The sequence below is a fragment of the Ursus arctos genome, unplaced genomic scaffold (assembly GCF_023065955.2).
Source record: "Ursus arctos isolate Adak ecotype North America unplaced genomic scaffold, UrsArc2.0 scaffold_23, whole genome shotgun sequence".
Taxonomy (NCBI): Eukaryota; Metazoa; Chordata; class Mammalia; order Carnivora; family Ursidae; genus Ursus; species Ursus arctos.
The window spans coordinates 40,424,393-40,449,459 of NW_026622908.1; the positions used below are offsets into that span (position 1 = coordinate 40,424,393).

Below are 25,067 nucleotides of genomic sequence, written 5' to 3' on the forward strand. Positions count from 1 at the left end.
TCGCGATCTCTCAAAGGGATGAGTGAGACCAAATTCTCAATTTTAGCTGATTGCACTCATTGTCAGAAGGCACTGGAAACAGCCTCCCTTCCCCTGGCCAGTGTCACCACTCAGGTGCTCTCACCTGCTTGGGTTCCTAACAGTCTGCTGCAGGAGGAAGATGACGCCTCCCCCTGTGAGCAGGAGCAGCCCCATGGGGGTTTGCTCATGCAGAGAGCGGCCAGTTGGATTTTTAATGGTCACGCAGCCACATTGCAGCCCGGCCAGGTGGGAACTGCTCTGAGGCGACAGTGGTAGTGATGACCTTAGGTGGTTTCCCTTACTTATTCCCCTGCTTGGGCTCCGACCTCTGGCCACGGTGACTTCTGGGGCAGCAAGCGTTGTCCCATTGTTTTTTCTGATTATTTCCTCCTCCTCCTTCAACACCCTCTTTGAGACTGGAGGAGTAGGGAGGCAGTCTTTTTTTCCACTTCCAGAGAAAGATGCAGTGGAAGGAGGCACATGTCTTATTCAGCACCTTCCAGTGTGGAGCTGGAACTGGATAGGACCCAGAAAGCCTGTTTCCCAGCCTGGAGCCGGATCTGCTCCTGGGCATGAAGATGTTCTAAGGAAACCACGTTGGAAAGGGTGAATACTAAGGGTTAAATCTGCACTCAGGTAGAAAGGTGGTTGCATAAATGCTGAGAGAGGTTTTTTGTGGGGGGGGTTAGTTGTTTTTTGTGGGGTTTTTTTGTTTTGTTTTTTATTAAGATCTCGTGCTTCTTTTTTACTTTGTGTTGGCAAAAACCCCAGGAGAAGATGGGAGATTCTGGGAGGAGATGATTATGCTGGGTGAGTCAACTGAGCTCCCAGCTGCCGTTTTTAGTTCCTTTGCTTTTCTGTAACAGGAGGCAGCTTGGGGAGGGGTGTGGGGGGCAGGGTGGGAATGCCGATTTGTGCAGCAGGACAGGAGGCAGGTGTGTATGGGTGAATTTTGTTGGCGTTCTTGGGGTGACAGGGCCTTACAGTCACTACATCGGTTCAAGGAGGAAATATGAAAGCCGAGTTCTCAGTGTGGCAAAGAGTAAATGTCTCCTACAAGTTACTGTCACTTCCCCAAATCAGTAGCTTTTAGAATGGCCCGAGCTGCGTTGCACTCTCACAGCAAGACACAGTGGTTTTGATAGGAAAGCAGTTGTGAGATTCAATGTGGAGAGGCAGAGAGCAGTCTCAAGTGGGAGGGCCCAGTGGTTGTGGGGCATCAGGAAGTTCAGAGGAGAGCCCCCCCCCCGTGATGAAAGGAGGGGGGCTTGGGCTTGTTTGAGGGGCTCAGGGACGGGACTGGTGGTGTAGGCCCTTCCATCCCTGGCTCTGCCTGTGTTCTGAGTCTGTCTCCAGTCCACCTTGGCGACCTCCTTTGCCTCCAGCATTGTATCGGGAGAGAGTACCAAGGGCCTTGTCAGCTGAGGAAGTTTGTTAGTGGAATGAATGCTGCATAGGTGTCCTCCATCCTTGGGCAAGGGGATCTTGTGGCTTCCTGCCCGCTTGGATGTTGTTGTCTGCAGAGGACACAATGTGGGTTATTGGTGCGGGGCCCAGAGACTGTCATGAAGATGCCCCTACACGTTTTCTTATTTATTCCTTCATACACATGTATTCATTCAGTAACTGTTGCAGACTCCTGCTCTGCGCTGGAGGCATTGTTGTGGGCCATGAATCAGACAGATCCGGTCCCTCCCTAAAGCACCGTCTAGTGGGAAGGCCAGATGGGGAACCAACAACTGTCTTGAAAGAGGAGAAAGAGGTCTTGTGACAAGAGGTTTTAATCTTCCTCTGCCCTTGTCTCACCTTCCAGGAGGGTGACTGTAAGGATCAAAAACTTGTACCATTTTTATTCAAGTATTTTACCATGGGCCAGCTGGGTGCAGGTACTAAGTGTTAGGCACTAAGGGCATACGAGGGTGAGCAAGACACCGTCTCTGACCTCTCAGAGCGCAAGGAGGCTAAGGCGTGGTGACACATAGTCAGAAGAGATGAACGGGTACAGACGGTGCTGTGAGATCCAGAGAAGGGAGAGATCACTCTGTGCTAAGGAGGTGTCTGGGTAATTCCTCGAACAAAAGGATTTGGGATAAACTCAGGATAAGAGTGTTTACTGACCTGGATCCCTTAAAAGAAGTTGTTACATGATAGCTGCAGCCTTGCTGTAGTGTGTGCATCTGTGTACCTCTTCGTACCACACTTCTGAGCCGTTCCCTACCCAGCAGCCGGAGTGGCAGAGCTGGGGTCCCACTGCAGATCTGTGACTGCAGTTTGACGCCCTTTGCTACCACACCGTATACAGCCAGACAATGTGCTAAATAAAAACATAAACTACAAAGGAAGGAAGAGGGAGGCCCAGGCACCTCAGCTGCACTGGTTAGACTCCCATCAGCTCCCCACAATCCTCTGTAAAGTGAGCCAAACCTTTCTGCTGCAGGCTGCCTTCTGCCTCCCCCAGAGCCCTGGGCTGCTGGCAGCCTGACTCTCTCCTGTGATATGGAGGAACTTGTTGGTCTCCATGGTTACAGTAACCCACTGGTACGGGCGGCGCCGAATGGAGTGCGAGGCTGGCAGTGTGAGCTTCCCCCAGCCCTTGGCACCATGTGGTACTGGTATGTCGGCTGTTTCTTGGACCTCTTCTGGGAGGAAGGAGTTAAGGAGCCCATGAGGAAAGGGAAAGCAGGCACACCTTCCTCCTCCTCTGGGCTACTTAGAGGCCAGAGGCGTGACTGCCTTCTCATTCACCCACTCCTTTTGGCAAGAGTGATTTTAGGTTAGGAAAGAGGGTCTTTTTTTTCCTGACAGCCCAGCCATGGTAGAAATTTTACTTTTCCCTATTCCAGAAGCAATACCAGCTTTACTCCACTGGTGCTTGTAGTCAAGTTCTTAGAGATGATCGCTCTTCTCTGGGCTCAGAGGACCCCTTGAGATGGGAAGGGGGTTCCTATCTGAAAGGGAAGCGAGATCGTAGGAAACGTTGTCAAGACCTTACTGTGCACTGGGCACTGGTCCACACTGGTGTGCATTTTTCGTTTTGTCTTCATGCCGATCTTGTGAAGTGGGTCCAGCTGGTGTCCACATGTCCCAAATGAGGAAACTGAGATCTAGAGAAGTCAAGGAATCTTGATTGTGCTCAGTGAACTAGTAAGGAGCAAAGGCAAGACTCCCACACCAGACCCATCAGCCTCCAGAGCTCTGTCATGCTGTCCTGCCCCCTTACTAAGTAAGCAGAGGTACTGTGGTGAGTCTAATATAATATACAGTTCCCTCCCCTAAGTTTCTAGATGGCAGGAACCAGATCTCTCTGAACTCTGCAACTAGCCCTGGCTCCAGAGGTAGGCACTCAACAAAGGTTTGCTGAATTAGCAACAGTAATTGGGGATTGAGATAGAGACCAGACACCAGTGAGCAGATTCTCAGGGACGAAGTGGTACTGGAAGCTGGTAAAGCTCTGGTTACTCAGTAGAATCCACCCTGTTTGAGGAACAGCCCAGCGTTTCAAGTGGCTGTGAAGGCAGGAGATGTGAGGGGTCAAGCGCTGTATTGTGGCGCCCCTGCACGCAGGGGAGCAGGCTGCGGGTGCTGTATCTGTTCTGGTGGCACTCTAGGTCACTTCTTGCTTGCTGGTCCTCCCAGGCACGTGCTGGGTCCTGCCATGGCTGCTTTGAGGCCTGCAGGCTGCTCCCCTCCTGGCCCAGGCTGCAGTGCTGGTCCCCCTTCCTTGGGGTGAGGCTTGCAGCTCAAAGAGCTAGCGGGCAGTGACCCACCGTGCTTTGGGCTTTGGGCTTCAGTTGCCGGCTCTGCAGGTCTCCTCTGTTAGGGGGGCACCTACCCCGGCTAGAAAGAGGGAGCAGCCCTCTGATACTCTGACACAACCCCACCTCCCTTCTGTACCAGGGTATTGAGGGTGAGGGCACCCCGGGCAGAGTCATCACAGTTAATTTTGGGGGTGGGGAGGTTGCAGCCAGCCTCTCCACTGGTCAGTGCTTCCCCCAGCCTTACGAGATCTCTCCTACCCACAATGCTCCTTGGGTTTCTTGACTCTTGGCAGTTGAGAGTGACAGTTGCTCAGGATTAAAGGATGCAAAGAGGGTTCCTGAATGCGGCGAAGGAGGAAGGGTTAAAGAACTAGCCACTCACCACAGCCACGTGACTTGTCAGCTCAGTCATACCCATTTCTCCCCAGCCTCTCTGTTTGAGGTCAGTGCTCAGTACTTCCTCAGTTTACAAAACCCCTTACTGCTTCCCACAAACAGGATTGAGGAAACAATCCTTCTGTCACATTGCAGAACCCTAGGGACTGGAAAAATGCTGCCGTTTGATCCTGTTCTGGCCTCTGAATGAAGGGGCAGGTGGTCGCTGGCAAGCCTGAGCCCAGGGTCCGGAATAAACCCGAAGCTCTTGCACTGAGATCAGGGCCCACTTTGGAGAGGAGTGAGAGGAGCAGGGCGCACTGTGGGACCCCCGAGTGTGTCCTCACAACAGCCCTATGCACTGGCCTGAGCCAGACACTGGCATTCCTGTTGCCCTAGGCATTCTCCCCCACCCCCGGCTTCCTTATGTTCTTTTGGGGGAAGCCAGCAAAGGTGACCGTGAGGAACAACAGAGTGCTGACCTGGGCACGAAAGGCCTGGGCTCCAGTCCCAGCTCTGTGCTGGGAGGCTGTGGGACCTTGGGCAAGTCTTGTAACCTCTGTGCTTTAGTTTCTCCTCTGTAATGTGAGGATGCTACCTACAGGTGTGGAGAACATAGAGAATATGTGGCAGAAAAGATAGTGTCAGAAATGCCAAATGTGTGGATCCGGGCTCCTGTGTAAGGCGAACACTGAGTGGCATGGTCTCCTGCTATCTGTGGTCAGGTGCTGGGAGGGCACAGAGGAGGCTTTGCCCTTCCCTAGAGGGGTCTATGGCCTACCAGCATGAGATCTTTTAAGAGTTGCTTAGTGGGAAAGATCCTAGCCATGAGATATGGGATGAATTCGAAGTAGATCTGGGAGCCAGAAGAAAGGCATGACCAGAACACAGAACTCAGACAAGGGAGGGCTCCAGTCACCCCGAATTAGCAGATGCCCAGACAGGAGAGCTTTGCAGGAAGAAGGTGTGAAGACCAGCGTCCCAGCTGTCCCTGGCCCTCAAAGTTCTTAAAGCAGTGTTGTTGTTGGGGGGGGGGGGCGGTGATGGAGACTCATTGGGTGTTGGGCAGGAACCTAGGAATGGACTCCCAGAATCAGGGCTGGAAGGGGCTTAGAGGGACATTTGGTTGGTTCCCCATCTTTGGGGCAAATTTTAGGATTAAATGTCTTATTCAATCAGTGACAAAGGTTTTTAGTCTAAAGGGGCTTCATAGGGTCCCTGAACTCCCTGAAATTACATCCAAGTATTTTACATATAAGCGGAATATGCATTTTCTAAGTTAAACACTGCTTTTTGTGAAGCAGGAGGTCCATCTGCCACTGTTGAATTGTTGGTTTCTGCTTAACACACCCCCCCCCCCGTCTTGTTATCCCATGGGTGGTTTGCTGGTCTTTGGCAAGGCTGCTGCTCTCTGGGTCAGCCGGCCTGATTCACACATACTCCTCCCAGCCAATTGGAGCCCCTACCCAGGTCCCACCTGCTGCAGGTGAGATAAGGACTTTACGACTTTACGACAGCCCTGGCTGGAGGGAGCCTCCTCACCCTCTCCCAGCTGTTACCCAGCAAAGCACCTTGGGGAGGGTGGGGCAGCCCACTTCCGGGGAGGGGGAGGGGAAGGGAGAAGGAAGTTGAGCTAAACCCGCCTCTCTCTCTCTCTCTCTCTCTCTCTCTCTCTCTCTGCCTCCCTTCTTTCCCGTTCCCTGCCTGCCCTTTCCTCCCACCTTGCTCCTGGTGGTGTCGTGTCCTGGGACTGCATGCATTTTCTGGCCACCAGGCCCTGGCCTGCGGGAAGCTGTGGGGCTTTTTGTCCCTGTTGCTCTCCTTGCCAAGCCCGGTCTCTCTCCGCTAGTGGTGGTTTCGGTTGCGACACAGTCCAGGTTCCCAGGCAGGAGCCGCTCGGGCCTGGCTGCTTCACTGTTTTTCACTGAGGAGGTGGTGGAAGGTGTCGCCTGCTTCGGCTGAGTAAGGGTGGCTGGCAGAGCCGGCAGCCCCCGCCCTGGGCCTGGCTCTTCCCGGCCTCTGTACTTTGCCCTCACTGCCTGACAGGTTCTGCTCTGGGCTCTGCTGAATGGAAGTTGCTGGTAGTCCTTGTCCCTTTCTCCAGCCGGGTATGTTTTCCCCTTTTCTGTTGTAGGATTGTCCCCTTCCTCTCTCCTCCCTCCCACCCCAAACGCAGGATCCTTAAAGAATTGCTAAATGGAGCCGGGAGCTAGCACAGGTAGTAAAATTCATGGAAAGAGGCACTGGCTGGGAAGGGAAGAGGGGGCAAACACCGGAAGAAGAGTCTCCATAGGTTGAGTCAGCAGGCACACCCAGAGGGAGAGGAGGGGGCAGGTGACAGGTGGAGGCCCAGGGAGACTGGGATCTGGGGCGGGTGCGCTGGGCCAGCGCCCAGGGGACCCTTTTCTTCCCACAGTGCCCAGGCTTACTTAGCCTCTGGCCGGGGAGTACCTGCTTATCACCCCTCCCAGCCCTAGGGAAGTCTCAGGACACTTGAGGCTGGGCCTGAATGCAGAGCCCCACAGCACGAGCTTTTCTGGGGGGAACTGTTGGTAGGAGCCCCCAGCATTAGGGAAGGGGCCCTGCCTACCTGAGTCAGCGCTGGGCCTCTGGGGTGGAGGCTGTCTTCCGGGCGAACCTGGCAACACGCCTAAGGCTGAGTTTGGAGATCCCAGGTTGAAGGGCTTGCTAGATAGAAGGCTCTTTCTTTTCTCCCCAGGTCCTATATTCCACCTCTCTGTTCAGCCTCCAAAGCTGTTCACATCCCACTTCTGAGTCAGGCCTGCTAAGTCACCTGTGTGGTCTGCCATCAGTTCCAAGTCTCACAGGGAGACCCCCTGTTTTTCCTGAAGGCTGCCTGAGACTCATGCTGGCAACTTGCAACAGACTTCCTCAGATTTTTAGGGTCTGACTGTAGTATGCTGTGGGCCAGGGCTTTGGGAATGTCTGGTGTTCCTATCTTACTGTGAACAGGGAGAACAGAGGTGGAGGGAAGAGTGTGGCTTTAGCCAGATCCTGTTTCGTCGGCCCAGAAGGGCAGCCAGTCCTCAGCCCGCCACCTGGTAAGATCTGGATCCAGGCTGAGTGGGCATAGTCAGGACCACAGAAGAGATGGTCTCCGCACCCTACCTCCGCTTCAGCCTTCAGGGCAGCCGCCTCGTGTGGGGCCATGGTCCAAGAAACATTTTCTACTGGAGACTTTTTCCTTTCTCCACTCCCTTTCTCTGCTTACTTCCCTGGGCTCTCCTCACCTTGGTCCACATCCCTGCTATGGGAAATGTCTCAGAGAAGAGGTGAAAAGGAGGGAGAGGAGGGCTGCGGTCTTTGGTCTTTGAGTCCTGACAGCTGGGTGATTTCAGTCCTGAAAGGGGAGTGGGTGAATTTGGGAACAGGGGATCAAAGAGCACGGGCCAGCGTTCTCTGCTGCTCTGGGTCCTAGACAAGCAGAACCTTCTGTCTTTCTGTTCTGGATGCCCGGCTTGGGACCAGCCCTTCACAGCTGCCCTGTCTGGTTGCCTCCTATGGAGGCTAGAAGTGCTGGTGCAGACTAGCAATGTGGGCCAGCGGGTCCACAGCTCAGCCTGGACCCTCTCCAGTGGGGAGGGCCAGAGCATCTCTTGTGGCCTTGGCTTCTGCTGAGCGACTGCTGGCTTAGGAGGGCTCCGCTCAGAGGTGGAAGTCTTATTGACAAAGAGATCTTTGACTTTGCAGACGGTAGTATTTGGGAACTAAAAATAATAGCAATAGTGGTTGCTCTTCTCATTGAGCACTGAATAAAGCATTTTACGTGTGTTCTCTCACCTAATGTGAAGTAGGGAATATTCCTCACTTAACAGATGAGGAAACTAATGCCAGTAGGTGGGGGAGTCAGGACTCGAACCTAGTTCTGCTGGACAGAGCTTCTTGGCACCCACTAGACCATCTCCTGACACAGATGTGTGGGATCACTCTGTGCTGGTCCTCTTTTGGGTGGTTTCTTTCCCTCTTTGTAATCTCATCTCCCTCTCAAGGATGGTTGGTAATAAAGTTAGCATGTGTTGAGTCATTGGCAGATTTAGGGTTTGGACGCTAGCAGTTTGTCTCTGGCATTTGCACTCTTAACCACATCTATCTACCCCTGTAAGGAAGGAGGTGGATGGCAGAGCCCGTGGTTATTGATGTGCTTGAGGTCCGGTGTGCCGCTGAGCCTGGCAGGCAATGCTGTCCTGCGGTGCCGCACAGACCAGCCCCGAGGGCCGGAAGCACCACGAGGGAGGGGCAGAGCAGAGGTTGGGCAGGACAGTAGGATTCCCAGATTTGGCTTCAGAAGGGCAGGGGGCCCAAATCTTCAAGTCAGCACTAAATTCCTATTACCAATTTTGAGGGCTTGGAGACTGCCAAGCTCCTGCTGCCTTTGGCTCATAGCCTCAGAAAAGAGGGGAGTGACAAGAAACTTAGGGGGTGAATTGGAGGTTTCCAAGGACATTTTTGCCACCCATCTTCGTCTCATGAGAGCTGGGGCAGAGGAAAGGTTTTCCCTGTTCATGGCCCCTGAGGCAGGCCAGGTAGGATGTAGGCAGTCTAGCAGCACTTGCTGGGAGGATGGGGCTGAGAAGAGGTAGGGCATGGAGGCCCAGCCTTCAGGACCCTGATGGAGGGGGCTCAGGGTACTCTTCAGTAGATTGAGCCGAAGGCAGGTACCACTAGGGCCTAGGAATGCCCTTCTCTCCAAGGGGTGTGAACCCTAGGATTGCTGTGGAAGGGTAAAAAGCAGGTGTTTGAAAATCTGGTCTAGCAAACACTGAGGACCAACCAGAGTTAAGTGAGCAACAAGGTGTGTGAAGCACAGAGGGCAAGAGAGTTGTGTGGGGTGCAGCGGGCAGACAGCAAAGGCCCTGGGGACTTGGTGGAGATGGGAGGGTCGGAAAGGACTCGCAGGAGAGAGAGAACATTCCCTTAAGGGCGAAAGAGGTTAAAAGGGATTCTGCTGAGATGTCAGGAAACTCTCCCTTCAAAATCGACCATATGCGTGGGATCTTTTTTTTTTTTTTTTTTCCTCGAACGCCTGAATCCATGAGGTTTTGGGATCTGAGTCAGACCACTTACCCCAAACCTGCCAGCAGCTACTATGCAAGGAGAAAGAAAGGCCCTCCATTAATACAAGGAAGAAGGGGGAAAACATCAGTAGCAGGCTATTTGCTTTGTGTTCTTGTTTTTCTGCCTGGAAAGCATCTGGTGAGGGAAGCCGGCTTCTTGCAGGGAACCCTGGACGGTTCCTTGGGTGGCATAGCAAGTCCTTTTCCCTGTGGTTGTGGAGGGCTTCATGAAAGCCCAGCCCGAAGGGGCGGTGGAAGGAAGAACTTGGACTCACACTCATCTGGTCATCCTGCTCTCCTCCACACTGTGTCCTTGAAATTTCTGAGGTAGTTCTGGACGGTTCCGGAATGAGGCTCTGGCAGCACTTTGTCTCAGTATGTGGGAGCGATGGCGTGAGGCATCATTTACCTTTGAGAGGTAAATCAGGGCTCCCGACCGAGACTCGGACCAGACTCTTAACACTTTCATTCAAATGTAATTCATATGCCACACAATTCACCCGTTTAAAGTGTATGCTTAAGTGGCTTTGAGTAAATTCACAGACAATCAGCAGTGCATTAGAAAACATTCATTAGCACAGAAAGAAACCCCACACCCCTTGGTTGTCACCCCCAAGTCCCCACTCTCCTCAGCCCTAGGCTAGTCTGTCTCTGTGGATTTGCCTATTCTGAACATTTCAAATAAATGGAATCATACAATATGTGGTCCTTTGTGACCAGCTTTGTTCACTTAGTGACCTGTTTCCAAGAGTCCTCCATGTTGTAGCAGGTGTCACTGCTTTTCATTGCCAGCGAAGGTTCCACTATGTGGCTTTTCCATACTGTGTTTCTCCATTCATCAATTAATGGAAATTCGCGTTGTTTCCGCTCTGGGGCTATTGTGAGTGTGGGATGTTATGAATGCGCATCGCTGTGGATGGCCGTTGCATTCGTCTTCGGTGTGCACTGAGGAGCGGAACCGCTGGCCCACGCAGCAGCTCTGCAGCTCTCTGAGGAACGTACAAGTCTCTGTGTAAACGTGTGTTTTCGTCTGTGTCATACCGTTTTCGTGTTCCGTTCATGTAGCTGTTCAGTGCCGTTGCTGTCATTTCTGCTTTGTCACACCCTTATTCGAGCGATGGGATATCTGAGGGCAACCAGTCGCCTTGCTCAGACCCTGTCACTCCGTTTGTTCGCTGCACAAGTTTCATTGAGCACCTGCCATAACTCAGATCGTGTAGGTGCTGGGATGTGTGCCTGCCTTCCTGAGCTTCCATTCTCATCGGGATCGACAACAAATGAATGTAAAGTGATAGATAATAAAAGTAAAGGTGAAGCGTTGGGTGGTGATGAGTGCTTTGAAGTAATTCCGATTGTTGGGCTCCTGGGACTTCGCCGCACCTCCTTGCCGGAGCGTGAACAGGCAGCAGCGCGGCCAGCAGGAGGCGCCTGCCCACAGGAGGCGGAGAGGCTGGTGGGTTATTGCGGAGCAGTGGGACAGCACAGGTCCTGAGCTCCCACGCCCAGAGGACGCTGGCACTGGACCGTATGCTCTGCTCTCTTGGAGTGAAGACTGGCTCCTTTCTCATTTCCTCCCCTCTGCCTTCCAATCCTCAGCCTGCCTGCCAGCCCCCTGCAGCCCACCCCTACCCACCCCCTCCCTCAGCCTCGGGTTTTTTGTGGAGAGCTAAGGGCAAGGGTATGGGGAACTGAGAGGGCGGCGTCCGGAAAAGTGTGCATGTCTCCACCCTGCAGCCCACCCTGGGACACCTCGACCCCAAGCCCAGCAGTAAGTCCAACATGCTGCGGGGCCGCAACTCAGCCGCCTCTGCTGACGAGCAGCCCCACATCGGCAACTACCGACTCCTTAAGACCATCGGCAAGGGTAACTTCGCCAAGGTGAAGCTGGCTCGGCACATCCTGACTGGGAAAGAGGTGAGCTCCGGGGGCGGGGCGCGGTGGGACGACTGCCACAGCCACCCTCTTGTTGGCAGGTGGAAATGCCATCAGGTCGAATGGAAGTGCTGAGAGGGAGGAGGCAAAAGGAGGCGGAAATACAGAGGAGGAGGGAGAGTTGAGTCCTGGGTTCAGCCTGCTCAAAGAGGGAATCGGGGGCTTTTTGTCTCCTCTGCAGGTAGCTGTGAAGATCATTGACAAGACCCAACTGAACTCCTCCAGCCTCCAGAAAGTAAGCACACAGTACCTTCTGTTCCTTTCTAAACCTCTCTTCAGGGGCCAATGATCTACTGACCCCGTGTGGGCCTCCTCTTGAACCCTTAATTTAAAAATCTCTGGTCATTTCACTGTCCCTGCTGCTCCATGGCTCTGCTGTCTGCGGGGCTCTGATCAGATCCACCACGTTGACCCCTCCTAGGTGGGCTTCCTGGCCACAGGCACTGGCTCTTTAGAAGTCTTTCTGCCCTTCCCCACCATTTGGCCTATCTATCTGACCTGCTTCCTTGCTATCTTCTGGCCCATGGCCAGCCCTATGCAAAAACACACGTTGGTAGCCATTACTAGAAACATGCGTTTGGTGACTCCAAGATCTGCAGTGATCCAGAAGAGTGGCTTTAGATGTACAGGGATAAGAGGAGACAGGGAACCCTGCCACCAGATTTGTGCCAGCTACATTTTAGGGGATGTGAGTATGGAAGACTGGGGTTTTTAGAAGCTCAACTCCAGTTTTCGAGCCCTTGACAGTTTGTGCAGATTAAGGACAGGTACTCGTAATTTGCCTTCTCACTTCTAGGCTCCTCTTGGCCGAAAGTCACAAAGTCATTTGCATGTAGTGTTCGCTAAGTGAGGTTGAACTTTTCCTTCCCTCCTTGACTTACAGTGGGAAACAGGTGTGTCTTAGCTAGCTGATCAGGTGGGGACACATACACCCTGGTTGGGAAACTATGAAGAGCTGGTGGGGACATGAAAAGGAGGCTTCGATTGCAAAATGGGACAGCTTGCCGGTGATGGCTTGATATCGAACTGGAAACTCTCTGCCCTCTCCCCTCATCCTGGGCTCTGGCAGTTAGGGGAAGCAGGAAATCTCCCGTCTGGTTCCCAAAAAGCTGCCCCTGTTTAGGTCAGTCACATTTCCTTGTGCCCTCCTACTCCCCGGACCCTGGCTCAGAGTTCCTGACCTTGATTCACCTAGTTCTTTCTTTCATGCGGTAGACTGAATTTTCTTTCCATGAGTACATTGTGTTATTTGAGTTAGGAGAGGGCATAACCTCATGCTGATAGTCAACTACAGTGGGATTAGGAAGTTTGGGACTAGGGCTGGGGGCTGGTATCGAGAGGGGCACTCACGACTACCAGTGTGGAGGTCGAGGTGCCTTAACACGCTGGCAGCCAAAACCAAGGTGTTTCCTATTTTTTGTTAGCCCTGGGACCCCTCAGGGTTCTTTGATTCAAAGGAAACCCTACTGTCATCACCAGGGGTTTCCTTAGAGCTTTCCGGAAGGAAGGGAAAGAGGGCTACTCTTGACATGTTGGCTCAGACCCTACAGGGTGGAAGCCAGCTTGGTGTGGGCCATTTAGTCTTTGGTGCAGTCCAGCCTGCCATATGGTAATTGCCACAGTCAGCCAGCCTGTCTTATTTCCCACCTTTTTTTTTCTCCTTGCCTCTTCCTGACCAGCCGGCTGGAAGGCACCAATGCCAGACAAATGTAGCCGTTTTAAAAGCCTTTTAACATACACTGTTACCAAGGCCAATCTGATTCTGGCCAAATCACTCTGTTTAAATTTGATCCCAGCAGTGATCCGTAAAAAGGACAATAGTGAAGAATCTATCCCCCTCAGGGTTCTCAGCTGAGCCCAGAAAACTCCACTGTTCTCCCCGGAGAATGCCCCTCCCAGGCCAGCGGGGGGCGGGGGGTGGAGGGCGCCGGTTGGAACCCTGGCCACTGCCTCTGGCCACATTTCAGTGTTACTTCTCTGTTGCTTACCACCCCTGAGGTGGTGTGCAGGATTTTTTGCCTCTTCATCCAAGACAACTGCTGGACCAGGGAAGAAGGCAAGAGAAACCTGGGCTCTAACAAGAAAAGGGAACCAAGTGCAGAATCAGATTCCCGAAGATTGGAAAGCCTGTCTCTTCTTTTCCTTTCCAGCTCACAAAAGCTCTCGGATCTCATTAAGGGGAAAAACCGTGTTCACTTGATTCCATAAACTCTATCCTGAATTAGGTCTCCATACCTCTCCTCCCCCCCAGAAAAACCAAAACAAATATAAACAACTAGGTCTGCTCTTTGTGCAAATGGTGAGGCCTAGAAGTTACCAGTATCCCACCTCCAGTTCTGGCCCCCGCAGAGGGGATGGAGGTCGTTTCTGTCATCTTTCTTTATGGAAATACATGGTTTGGAGTCTCTGATTGTGTTTCACAAAGAGCGTGAGTGTGTGGAGGTGGGTTTGATTAAAATTGGCATCAGCTATATATAGGAGCGGCTTCTGTCACCGCCCCAGAGGCCCAGGAGAGAAGGGCCTGCCCACTAGTGCAGAGCCCTCTGACTTCTGTAAACCAGATGATGGGGGCCCCCTTCAGCACCCCCCACACACACACACACAGACCAAGCTGGAGTTGGTTTTGTCCGTGAACTTTAGCGGCAGCCCTGGTTCTGAATATTCATGTACATGGGCTCTCACTCCCTCCCTTTAGAGGCTCCCAGCCAACCCCGTCTGCTGTTTGGGGGTTGGATTTAGGGAGACTGCAACAGGGGGCACGTGGCTGGTCTATCCAGATAGATGCTGAACCTGAGGGTACAAGTTGCTAGAACCCAGCTTTCCTCCTGCTGACGCTTCTGCTCTCATTCCCTTCACCTACTTCTCAGCCATCAGGGACAGGCCCAGGTGACCTGGACAGCTGCCCTATTTCTTTTCTCTGCCTGTTTTCTCTTTTGGGAGAAGAATCCTAGCAGTGGTTCTGTTTGGAGGGTACCTAAAGGGAGCAAGTTAAGTAAGCATGACCCTTGGTATTTTCTTTTCTAGCTATTCCGTGAAGTAAGAATAATGAAGGTTTTGAATCATCCCAACATAGGTGAGAACCAGATGTCATTCCTTCTTTCTTCCCCCAGAGCACGGCTCCACTTCCCAGCCTGTACTCCTCCCCAAGGCGTGCTGCTTTCTGGAGTCTGGAGTCCTTGAGGTTGCCTCTGGGGAAGCCCAACTCAAAATCCAGCTCTCCCTCTGGCACACTGGGCTGTCCTGAGTCATGTGGCTGCCATGAGAGGAACTTGCCCTCGTCGGGGAGGGGAGGAGAGGGGGCTTTCATCCCAGGGTGCCTCTGCTCAGGTCGAGGCTCAGAGTGTGGCCCCTGCTACTTCTCTGACTTGTGACTTGGCCTTTTCTTTTGTAGTTAAGTTATTCGAAGTGATCGAGACTGAGAAAACTCTATACCTTGTCATGGAGTATGCCAGTGGAGGTAGGTGTGGAAGCGCCTCTTCCTGCACGCGCCCCCCCCCCCCCAGCCCTTACCAGTAAGCTCCGACCTGGACCCCGCCCCTGTGTCTTGCAGGAGAGGTGTTTGACTACCTGGTGGCTCATGGCAGGATGAAAGAAAAAGAGGCTCGAGCCAAATTCCGCCAGGTGGGTGTGGCTCCCTTTGCGGAGTATGGGCCCGACCTCTGCCTTTTGGGGTTGGCATGTAAGAAGGAGCTGCCTCTCTCTAAGTGGCCTGTGGAGGGTCCTTTGGGCTTTGCCTGTCGCTGTGGCAACACAGAACTAGGTCACGGGATCACAGGTCCGCCAGCCCCGTGGTCCACCCTCAGGTGTCGCTGGGCTAACCCTTCTTCCTTCCTTTCAGATAGTGTCTGCTGTGCAGTACTGCCACCAGAAGTTTATTGTGCACAGAGACTTAAAGGTAAGGCACACTCTTGTCCCCTTTCTCTGAGTCGGAGCCAGGTTGTTCACGCTCTGTCCACAATGAGTAACCATCAAGCCCTGAGTGTTTAAGGAAACTCCAGCTTTTAATTTTTTGGAGTTGATGAGGAAGCCTCTAGGGGTGCTTCTGACAGGGGCCTCACGACTGGACTTAGATCTCATTCTAGCCAGTGAACAGAGGGTCTCTACCTTCTTGTCGCTGGGCACATCACCTTTCAGGGCTGCCAGGCGTGGCAGGGGCACTGCAGGCTCTGCTGGCCCTTCAGGCAGCCTGGCCGCTGACCGAGGGCAGAACGTTGACTGACCCACACAGCTGCGTCGCGGGCGCGCACTCCCTCAGCTCTTTCCCTGAGATGTTAGAGTGCGGACTACCTCGGAGGCTCCTGGCCCTCAAGTCCTGGCAGACGTGACTGCGATTAACCCAAGCCTGACACGGCGGAGCCCCCAGACCCCCGTCCGCCCATGGCTGCCTGTGTGAGGGGGCCTGCGCTGCCCTCCTCCAGCCCAGCCTCTTCACACTGACTGAAGGCCTGCCCTGGAGTTGATGGGGAAAGTCCTGAGACTGAGGATGGCTTCCTGTTTGTGCTCCCCTCCCCCTCAGCTCCTTCCTGTCCAGTGGCTTACTGTGGTCTGCTTGGTCCTGACATTCTCCATCTTACCTCCCAGGCAGAAAACTTGCTCTTGGATGCTGATATGAACATCAAGATTGCAGACTTTGGCTTCAGCAACGAATTCACCTTTGGGAACAAGCTGGATACCTTCTGTGGCAGTCCCCCGTATGCTGCCCCAGAGCTCTTCCAGGGCAAAAAATACGATGGACCCGAGGTGGATGTGTGGAGCCTGGGAGTTATCCTGTATACACTGGTCAGTGGATCCCTGCCTTTTGATGGACAGAACCTCAAGGTGGAGTGAAGCACAGACTTAGTTGGTTGTTGTTGTTTAAGATTTTATTTTTAAGTCATCTCTACACCGAACATGAGGCTCAAACTCACAACCTCAAGATCAAGAGTCACACACTCCACGCCAAGGCTTAGATCGTTTTTATTGCCTCTCCTTTCTACTCTCGGCTCTGGTCTTACCCCTGACCTCTCTCACCCTTGCCACCTCTACATTTTCCCTAAGCCAGAGCTTCAGAGAAGGGCTTGCTAAAGGTAGCAGACACGGGCTCTTCTGTGCCCGGTGTAATGACCTCCATTCTTTCCTCAAGGGATGGGATAGATTGTATGTCTGTTCACCCCTCCAAGGTACTTGGGAATGGCCGGCCTCGGCCTGGTCAAGCCAATGGGCACGGGGTATTTGACCTCAGTGCCTCTCTAATGAGGTGCCTTGTCTCAGGCTCTCTGCCTCCTACCATGTTTCATGTATGTCTGCTTGGTCAGTCCTTAGCTCTCGGGAGCCTGGATGTTAGGTTTCTTCACTTGGCCTTGGGGTGATTTAATCTTCCCTCCTACTAGGCTACCTGGCTGGCTCAGTCGGTAGAGCAGGCGACTCTTGATCTCCGAGTTGTGGGTTCAGGACCCATGTTGGACGTAGAGCTTACTTAAAAATAATAATAATAAAATAAACTTGCCTCCTATCTCAGGAGCTACGGGAGCGGGTACTGAGGGGAAAATACCGCATTCCGTTCTACATGTCCACGGACTGTGAAAACCTGCTTAAGAAATTTCTCATTCTCAACCCCAGCAAGAGAGGCACTTTAGAGGTGAGCAGCCCGGAGCCCAGCTGACTGGAAAGTCCAGGGTTCCCAGGGACACCTCCACGCTGAGTCTCCTTCCTCCCTGCCCATACCCTTCCCTTTGCTCCTCAGCAAATCATGAAAGATCGATGGATGAATGTGGGTCACGAAGATGATGAATTAAAGCCTTATGTGGAGCCACTCCCTGACTACAAGGACCCCCGGCGGACAGGTGAGGCTCTGCTGAGCTGTGAGCTTGAACTCCCTAGGACTCAGGACCAACCTTAACTATATGTTCCCCCTGTGCAGAATTGATGGTGTCCATGGGTTACACACGGGAAGAGATCCAAGACTCACTGGTGGGCCAGAGGTACAACGAGGTGATGGCCACCTATCTGCTCCTGGGCTACAAGAGCTCTGAGGTGTGTGCCCCCTGCTCTGTCCCCTGCCGGCCAGCTTTGCTGTCACTAGCACCCCCACTAGCACCCTGCTTCTGGCACCCGTTGAGGGCAGAAGCTCCTCTCTGAGTAGGTGTCCTCTCTGCTTACGAATTTTAAGCCTCAGCACTGGTGGGTAAGGCTCTCTGGCCTTTGCTTTCACTGGTCTCTGTCGCTGAATGAATAATTCAGGAAAGCTACTGGGGTCTGTCTAGACCTGGGCCTGGGTTTCCATGTGGGTGAGTAGATCTGGCCCCGTCTGTGTTGATTAGGCTGGGTCTAGGTCAGTTGGGCTGGATCAGTTCTTTGTCTTTTTTGGTTTTGCTTTTAAAGATTGATTTTATTTATTTATTTATTTATTTATTTATTTATTTATTTATTTATTTAAGAGCGAGAGAGAACAAGCATGATTGGGGGAGCAGAGGCAGAGGGAGAAGTAGACTCCCTGCTGAGCAGGGAGCCCGACATGCAGCTCGATCCCAGGACCTCGGGATCATGACCTGATTGAAGGCAGATGCTTAACTGACTGACAGGCACCCCAGGATCAGTTCTTTGTTGATCTAGAAGTCTTTGCGTCTGTTTCCATGTGTTTGTGTCTCTCTGCGTCTGGAAGTGTCCATCTCGGGGTGTTTGGGTGTGGGGTCTCTGCGCCTCTCTCGTAGGTTGTCTTTGTGTTGCTTCTGCTTGAGCCTGGCGCTTATGTCTGGCTCTGTGTATCTGTGTGCGTGCATGTCCATCCTCCCGTCTGTTCATCGGAGGCCTCGTGTTTGTTCTTCTCCCCATCTGGGTAACATGTCTGTGTGTGCGTCCGTGGGTTTGTGTGGGAGTGGGGTCTTGCTCACCATCTGCATGTCCCCACGTGCACTGCCGGCCTCCCTGCTCTGCCCCGGGTAGTGCTGGGCTCCCTCTCTCGGTTCTCACCTTAGCCTGCTCAGGAGGTATCTAGTTGGGGGCAGCAGGGTATGGTCTCTGAGTCTGAATGTGTGTTCTCGGGGGCGTGTGTATGCCCCGGGGCGGGGGGTGTTTGGCTCTGTCAGGATCTGCGTCGGGGCATACGTGTCTCCAGGAGTGTTTAAGTACACCTGGGTCCTGCAGGGGTGTATCTCATGGGAGTCTGGAGTGGCTTTGTGTCAGGCAGGGTGGTGTATAAGTGGGTCCATCTGTACGCATCTCCGATGACTTCTGTCCCCCTTTTTCTCTGCTTACAGTTGGAGGGCGACACCATCACCTTGAAGCCCCGGCCTTCAGCTGATCTGACCAATAGCAGTGCCCCCTCCCCCTCCCACAAGGTACAGCGTAGTGTCTCAGCCAACCCCAAGCAGCGGCGCTTCAGTGACCAGGGTGAGTGCTTTGGGGGAGTTGCAGGTGGGGACTCACCCCTCTCCTGAAAGGACACGGGTTTTGGGGGCTTGGGATGACACTGCTGAGTTTCAGTCCCAGTTTAGCCACTTATTAGCCTTAGACACGCCACTTGACTTCCCTTGCCGTCTGTGACGTGGGGTTTGCTAAGTTGCCGGCAAGACTGTAGGAGAGCACCGTGTGTGTGCGTGTCAGGCACCCGGTGGGCCCCTCACCCTTACCCATTCCCCCCATCCCTCTGGCCCAGCAGCTGGTCCTGCCATTCCCACATCTAATTCCTACTCTAAGAAGACGCAGAGTAACAACGCAGAGAATAAGCGGCCTGAGGAAGACCGGGAGTCAGGGCGGAAGGCCAGCAGCACAGCCAAAGTGCCCGCCAGCCCCCTGCCTGGCCTGGAGAGGAAGAAGACCACCCCTACCCCCTCTACGGTGAGCGTTCCTCCGGGTCCCCCACCAGCCAGCCCCACTCCCTTCCCTGCTCCCTCCTGCAGTGGGGCCTGCCCCATCCAGGCATCTCCCTCTGGCCGCCCACTGGATCTTACCTCCCGGGCCACCTTTGCTTACTATAGAAAGCCTACCCCCAAGAGAAAAAGCAGAATCCTTTCTTTTCTCTGTCCCTGTCTGCTACTGCTGGGAGGCAGAGGGGAAGCCAGTTCTGTGAACAGAACACTTAGGTTTTCTGTGATACAGCTCTGCCCTTTACTCCCCACAGAACAGCGTCCTCTCCACCAGCACAAATCGAAGCAGGAATTCCCCACTTTTGGAGAGGGCCAGCCTTGGCCAGGCCTCCATCCAGAACGGCAAAGACAGGTGAGCTGACCCAGGCCCTGCCCACCACACTGCCCCAGAGCCATCTTTCACAGCAGTGATGTCTGTCGGCAGCCCCACCTCCCTTCCCTGCTCCCTGGAGTTCTGTCCTGGCTCTGTCCGGTCCGGCTTGTCCACACACCAGCACCTCCCCCTGCTCTCCACTCCCCCCTCCCCCCACCAGTCTTTTCTCCCCTGTGCTCCTGGGATTGCTGCTTGCTGTGGGCGTACCGAGTGAGACTCCATGGTCATCTCGGCTGCCTTCTGGCTTTTTTTTTTCCTGTTTACTTATTTATTTATTTAAGTAATGTCCACACCCAATGTGGGGCTCAAACTCAGAGATCAAGAGTCACATCAAGAGTCACACCTCTTCTGACTGAGCCAGCCAGGCACCCCTGCCTTTTTGCTTCTTGACTGCAGCCAGGGCATGGCAACTGCGCTCCTCTTGGCGTCAGTGCCTGAGGCTTTGTTTGGGGGGCCCCAGCTCAGAGCAGAATCGAGAGCTGCCCACCTGAGGGGTGTACGTGTTGAGGGTGACCCCAGCTGTGCCTGGGAGAACAGGTCCCGCCTTAGCCTTGACCGCCAGCATCTCTTGGTGTATTGCCTTCCTGGCTCCTCCTCTTCTGAGCTTAATGAAAATTCCCCTTAGCAACACCCTGCTCTTTCTGTCGACAAAACATCCTTGTTCTTAGAATTCCTAGGAGACCAGCGCAACCCGGAGGCAGTTGCCTCCTGTAGGCTTTCCTGCACTTTTGGTTTCCTCCCCCAGGTTTTGGCCTGCCTCACTTTACTCACCCGCCCTCCACTTCCCAGCCCCGCCTTCCTCGGCTCTGACTAGAGTCCCATTGCTGCTCCCTGGACCCGACCTGCGTCCTGCTGAGTTCCTCCCTGCTCTGGCCCTTCTGCCCTGCCCTTGCTTCCTAACCTGAGCCTCCTGCCTCCACCGACCCCTAACCCAGGCCTCTTCGCTGCTTTTGTCTCCTAGCCTAACCATGCCAGGGTCCCGGGCCTCCACAGCTTCTGCTTCCGCCGCGGTCTCTGCGGCCCGGCCCCGCCAGCACCAGAAATCCATGTCGGCCTCCGTGCACCCCAACAAGGCCACTGGGCTGCCCCCCACGGACAGTAACTGTGAGGTGCCGCGGCCCAGGCAAGTGTGCTGGGGCAGCTGGCGCACCGGGTGCCTTCAGCCTGCCCCACCCCCCGCCCCCCACAATTTCTCTCCCTCCCTCCCCCCACCCCCTGCCCGGGGGTCCTGCTCTGTTCTTGGCATCTTAGCCACAAGAAATGGCTCTGTTCCCTACAGTCAGGAAGTAGAACAAAAAAATAGCTTAATGCCCCTCTTTTCCTCCAGTTCTCCCTCTCAGAACAGATATGCAAGAAGCCGTCCCGAGGCTCCAGAAGGAAGCCTTTTTGTTCTGAGCCTTCCTGGACTTCCTTAGGACCCCAGGGACAGTCAGCACCAAAGGGACTCAGTCCTTGAGGGTTGGTCAACGTTGTCCCCTTGAGGTTCCAGTGTGCCTGGCTCCCAAGGAGCCACTTCTCTCTGGCCTGTACTGCTCTTCACACATGTATCCTCCCTCGCCTCCCTCCCTCCCCCAAACCGTCTCCTTCCACCGCCACCTAGATGTCCTCCTTTCCGGTGTCCTCAGTGGTCACACCCCTTCCTTCTGTGTCCTCCGTGATGGCTGCCTCTGCCCTAGCATCCCCCTTCTCACCCCGGGGTGCTGCAGGTGCTCAGTGGTGATGGCATGCCTGTGCCCTGATGCATTTCCTCTGCCTCCACTTCTTTTCCCACAGCACAGCCCCCCAGCGTGTCCCTGTCGCCTCCCCCTCCGCCCACAACATCAGCAGCAGCGGTGGAGCCCCAGACCGAACTAATTTCCCCCGGGGTGTGTCCAGTCGAAGCACCTTCCACGCTGGACAGCTCCGGCAGGTGCGGGACCAGCAGAATTTGCCCTACGGTGTGACCCCAGCCTCTCCCTCTGGCAACAGCCAGGGCCGGCGGGGGGCCTCGGGGAGCATCTTCAGCAAATTCACTTCCAAGTTTGTACGCAGGTGAGTGGGGGGCTTAGGGTGGCAGAGAGAATGAGACCAGGCCTTCCTACCTGCCTGGGAGTGGGGTGGGGACTGCCAGCACTAGGCTTGGGTCTTGGGGTTAGAAGAGGCATTGGGAAGCCTAAGGAGTCGGGTCCTTGTCAGCACCTCACAATCCCAGACCCGTCCGTCCGTCCCTCCCAGGCTCTCCCCAGCTCCTGTACACAGCCCTCGTTCTCTGGCCCCGAGAGCAGATGGCCAATGCCGCCTCCTCTCTAGGAGAGTGTGAACTCAGATGCTAAAATAAAAGCCCCCCTCTTCTCTCCTGGGTTCCCATGGAAACTTATATTTGGTGACGCAGCTGCAAAGTCATGAGGCCCGAGCCAGGCTGGGCCAGCAAGGAGAGTTTTTCCTGGTCCTCTCTCTCGCCCCCTCTGACCTCCTTTCCCCCCACCCAGTTGGCTAGGTCCAGCTGCAGTCGCTCCCTCAGCCTCAGCCGCGTCCTCCTGCCCAGGGTCCGCGGGGATGAAGGCCGTAAATGAAATAGCTGGTGGGGGCCAGGGTGGCCTCCTCCCTCGCAGCCCAGTGGGTTGATGCTTTCCGAGGTGGCAAGCAGGGTGGGGATTCTCTTCAAGAGGTTTCTCACACCTGGCCCCCAGCCACCCCAAAGAGACAGCTTTGATTCTTAACGTGCATCCAAGCAGTCCTGCGTGGTGGGACGCTCCCTGTCTCCATCCCACCGTTTCCTCTCCCACCGTGGCGTAGCTCGGGAGGCAGCAGCAGGCTTGCGGCCCTTCCTGCCGCACTTCACAAAAGCCGTGCCCCTTTCCAGCCCTGGAGAGCGGGGCTCTTGGGCGGGTGGGGGCAGATCAGGGTGCCTAGGACTCTAGTCTCGCTGAGCGGCTCTTCCACAAATGGGGTGACCCTTGAACCTGTAAAGCCCACTCCCCACCTGCTTATCCACATACTGTCTTGTTGGTTTTTTTTTTTTTATTTCTTTTTTTATTTTGTCTTTTTTTGTTTGTTTTTTTAGAAATCTGTCTTTCAGGTTTGCCAGAAGGTAGGCGTTCAGCCCGCTGTGTGTGTGTGTGTGTCTGTGTCCTGTGTCCTGCCTCCGTCATTAACTCCCCTTTTCTGGCTCTTGCTCCCGCCTCCATCTGCTAACCACGTCTGTGTGGCCCTCTCTCTGCCATCTTAAAGGGATGAAGACTGCCTCTGACTGGGTGGCCACTCGGGGCGGATGGCTTCAAAAATGAGGGGCCTGTCCCCAGGCACGGGGGACCGTCTCAGGGAATTCTCCCTTTAAGATTGTCTTCTCACCCCCACGCCAGGTTTGGGTTTTGGTCGCAAGCACTGGGCTCCTTCCCTGACCCCTCCCCTGTCTGTGCATGCGCTGTGAACAGCTCCGTGAGGGTGCCCAGTGCGTCTGGGCGGGGATCTCATTCTGGTCTCTGGGTCTTTGCCTTCTCTGGTCCCCTGAACATTTCAGGGCTGTGTGACCTCTTGCCCCTGTCCTGTGGATAGCAGGACTTTGGGGGTACTACAGGGATGCTGGGGTCCCAAGGCTTCAGTCTGACGCTTCCAGGCCCAAGGAGCCTTTGCCTCGCAAGTGGGCACAGCACCCCCTTCTGGCAGCTCCTGCAGAACTAGGCCTACCCCACCCCCACCCCGCACACCTCCTGCCTCCCGCAGGATCTGGACGAATCAAGCCACGCCTCTTCTCTGGGCCCATGTTCTCTGGATAGGGACAGTGGCTTCCAGAAAGCCAGGGGCGGGGATGTTCTAGGGCTGGGGCCATCTACCTCTTAGCCCTGGCAAAACAGTGGGAGATTCCCGTTCCCGCCCCCCGCCCCCCAAACTCAGGCATCTCCCTTCTTAGGCCAGATCCTGGCTCTACCACCCCCTGGCCCTATTCTCATCCTCTCTGGAAGCCTGGGTGGGCCCCATACCAAGCTGAAGAACAAGGGCCGGGTTGGGAGCACTGGTTCCCCAAGGCTGTCAGCTCAGGCCCTGTGCTGGGGCTAAGAGACCTGGCAGACACGTTGGTGACCCAACTGACCTAATGGCCAAGCCAGGGTCCTCAGGCTTTTTCCCCTTTCCACCCATCGCTCCCCACCCAGCTCTTCACTGCATGGCTGGCTGTTGACTCACAGGCCCTGGTGGGGGCCTGCCCGGCAGGGCGCCTCCACCCACGGGCAGGGACCAGGTGGGGCTGGGGAGAGCAGCAGGCTCCTTCCCCTGCACAGCCCGGGCTCCCTGCTCACAGTGCGCTTGTGTGCATTCGTGTGTCTGTTGTGTCTTCGTGTTCCTTTTCCATGTGCTGCTGCTGCTCTCTCATCCTCCTCACGTCCCTGCCCTCTGCAGTCCCCAGTTTCCCGGCTCCAGGCACCCATCTTCCAGCCAGGAGCTGGAGAAGCCGCTCAGCGGGGCCAGACCTCTTCCCCACCCACTCTCCCAAGGTGCTGGCCCTGCCCTGCCCTCTGTCTTCCCTTCTGTACAAGCAGATGGCCTGGCAGCCTGGCAGACAGGGGGGTTCTAAAAGAATGGGGGAGGCGGGCTTGTCCACGGACAGCCTCAGGTCCCTTCTGCCCCTCCCCATCTTCAGGCACCCATTCCCAGGCCTGCCCACAGTTCCACCTCCTGAGAGAGGCTTTTGTCTGACCCCCACCACACACCACGCCCCCCAGCCCAGCCCCTTCCCTTCCAGAGGACTGTGGCTCTGGGGCCCTGGTGTACTGGGGTCGAAGACCCATTCACAGCGTGAAGCCCTGGCTGTCGGCTGGTGGGGGGGCTGCCTCATGCTGTGGCCGTGTGCTCGATGCGCGTGCCTGCACATCCAGACCCTCCTCCCCCTCCTGGAGCAGCAGCTCCTTCTCCCCAGCACACATCTCTGGGAGCGTGGGGAGGGACAGGCCCTGTGTGCCGGGCTCCCGCTGTAGAGGGACCGTCGAGCTGCCAGTGTGAGGTGCTGCAGAGCCATGTTGGCCTGCCAGGTGACAGGCAAGTGGCCTTAGAGCTTGGGTCCTGCTCACCCACCAGTAGCACCTCACCAGACCCACCCTCACCTGGGTCTGCGGCGGTGGAAGGAGCGAGAGGTCCCAGCACTAAACTCTCCCTCGCTCTGTTTTTTGAGGAACCTGAATGAACCCGAAAGCAAAGACCGAGTGGAGACGCTCAGGTGAGAGGGCTGGGGCCAGCACCAGCCCTGCCCAGGCCACAGGCTTGCCACGGGCCTCCTGCCGCTCTCTTCCTCTGCCACCTGGCTCTGCCTCCGGTGGTTCTGCCCTGTCCCCACCCTCTCGGGGCCTCCCTTTCCTCAGAGAAGCCCTACGCCCCAGCTGCAGTAGGCGTGGGCCCTTCTCAGCTCTGGCGCATTCTGGAAGCAGGAGCCCTGGGCTGGGCGGCTGGGGCTACAGATTCCTACCCACCGGCCGGCTCACCTTTCTGTACCTCAGCTGCTGCTCTCTGTCCAGTCTGTGAACTGCTCAGGGCTGTTGAGCACGCGCTCCCCTTTTCTCCCTGACCCTCCCCCCATCAGAGAAAAGCATGGAACTGTCACCCTCCTATCCCCTGCCAGGGCCTGGCTTCTCCTCCCCGCCTCTGCCCTCCCTGAGAGACGGAGGTCACAAAACTGCCCACGCTGCTCACCTCCCTCTGCTTCCCCCAGCCAGGTCTGACG

General features: G+C 55.1%; 1 protein-coding gene across 16 annotated transcripts in view; it reads left to right on the plus strand.

The window, feature by feature from the left end:
- Nucleotides 1-25,067, plus strand: part of MARK2 (microtubule affinity regulating kinase 2) — a 56,730-nt gene that overhangs the window by 29,308 nt on the left and 2,355 nt on the right. The window contains exons 1-18 of one of the 16 annotated variants that reach the window (XM_057317112.1): nt 6,095-6,262; nt 10,964-11,143; nt 11,343-11,396; nt 14,186-14,234; nt 14,553-14,618; nt 14,712-14,782; nt 15,000-15,056; nt 15,743-15,979; nt 16,659-16,778; nt 16,884-16,983; nt 17,061-17,173; nt 18,397-18,529; nt 18,795-18,976; nt 19,260-19,357; nt 20,340-20,501; nt 21,152-21,409; nt 22,422-22,448; nt 24,522-24,566. In XM_057317112.1, coding sequence (XP_057173095.1) covers nt 11,009-11,143; nt 11,343-11,396; nt 14,186-14,234; nt 14,553-14,618; nt 14,712-14,782; nt 15,000-15,056; nt 15,743-15,979; nt 16,659-16,778; nt 16,884-16,983; nt 17,061-17,173; nt 18,397-18,529; nt 18,795-18,976; nt 19,260-19,357; nt 20,340-20,501; nt 21,152-21,409; nt 22,422-22,448; nt 24,522-24,566 — 1,907 coding nt within the window. In that variant the 5' untranslated portion in view covers nt 6,095-6,262; nt 10,964-11,008. The other 15 variants (XM_057317109.1, XM_057317108.1, XM_048215970.2 and 12 more) reach the window with 15 other exon arrangements.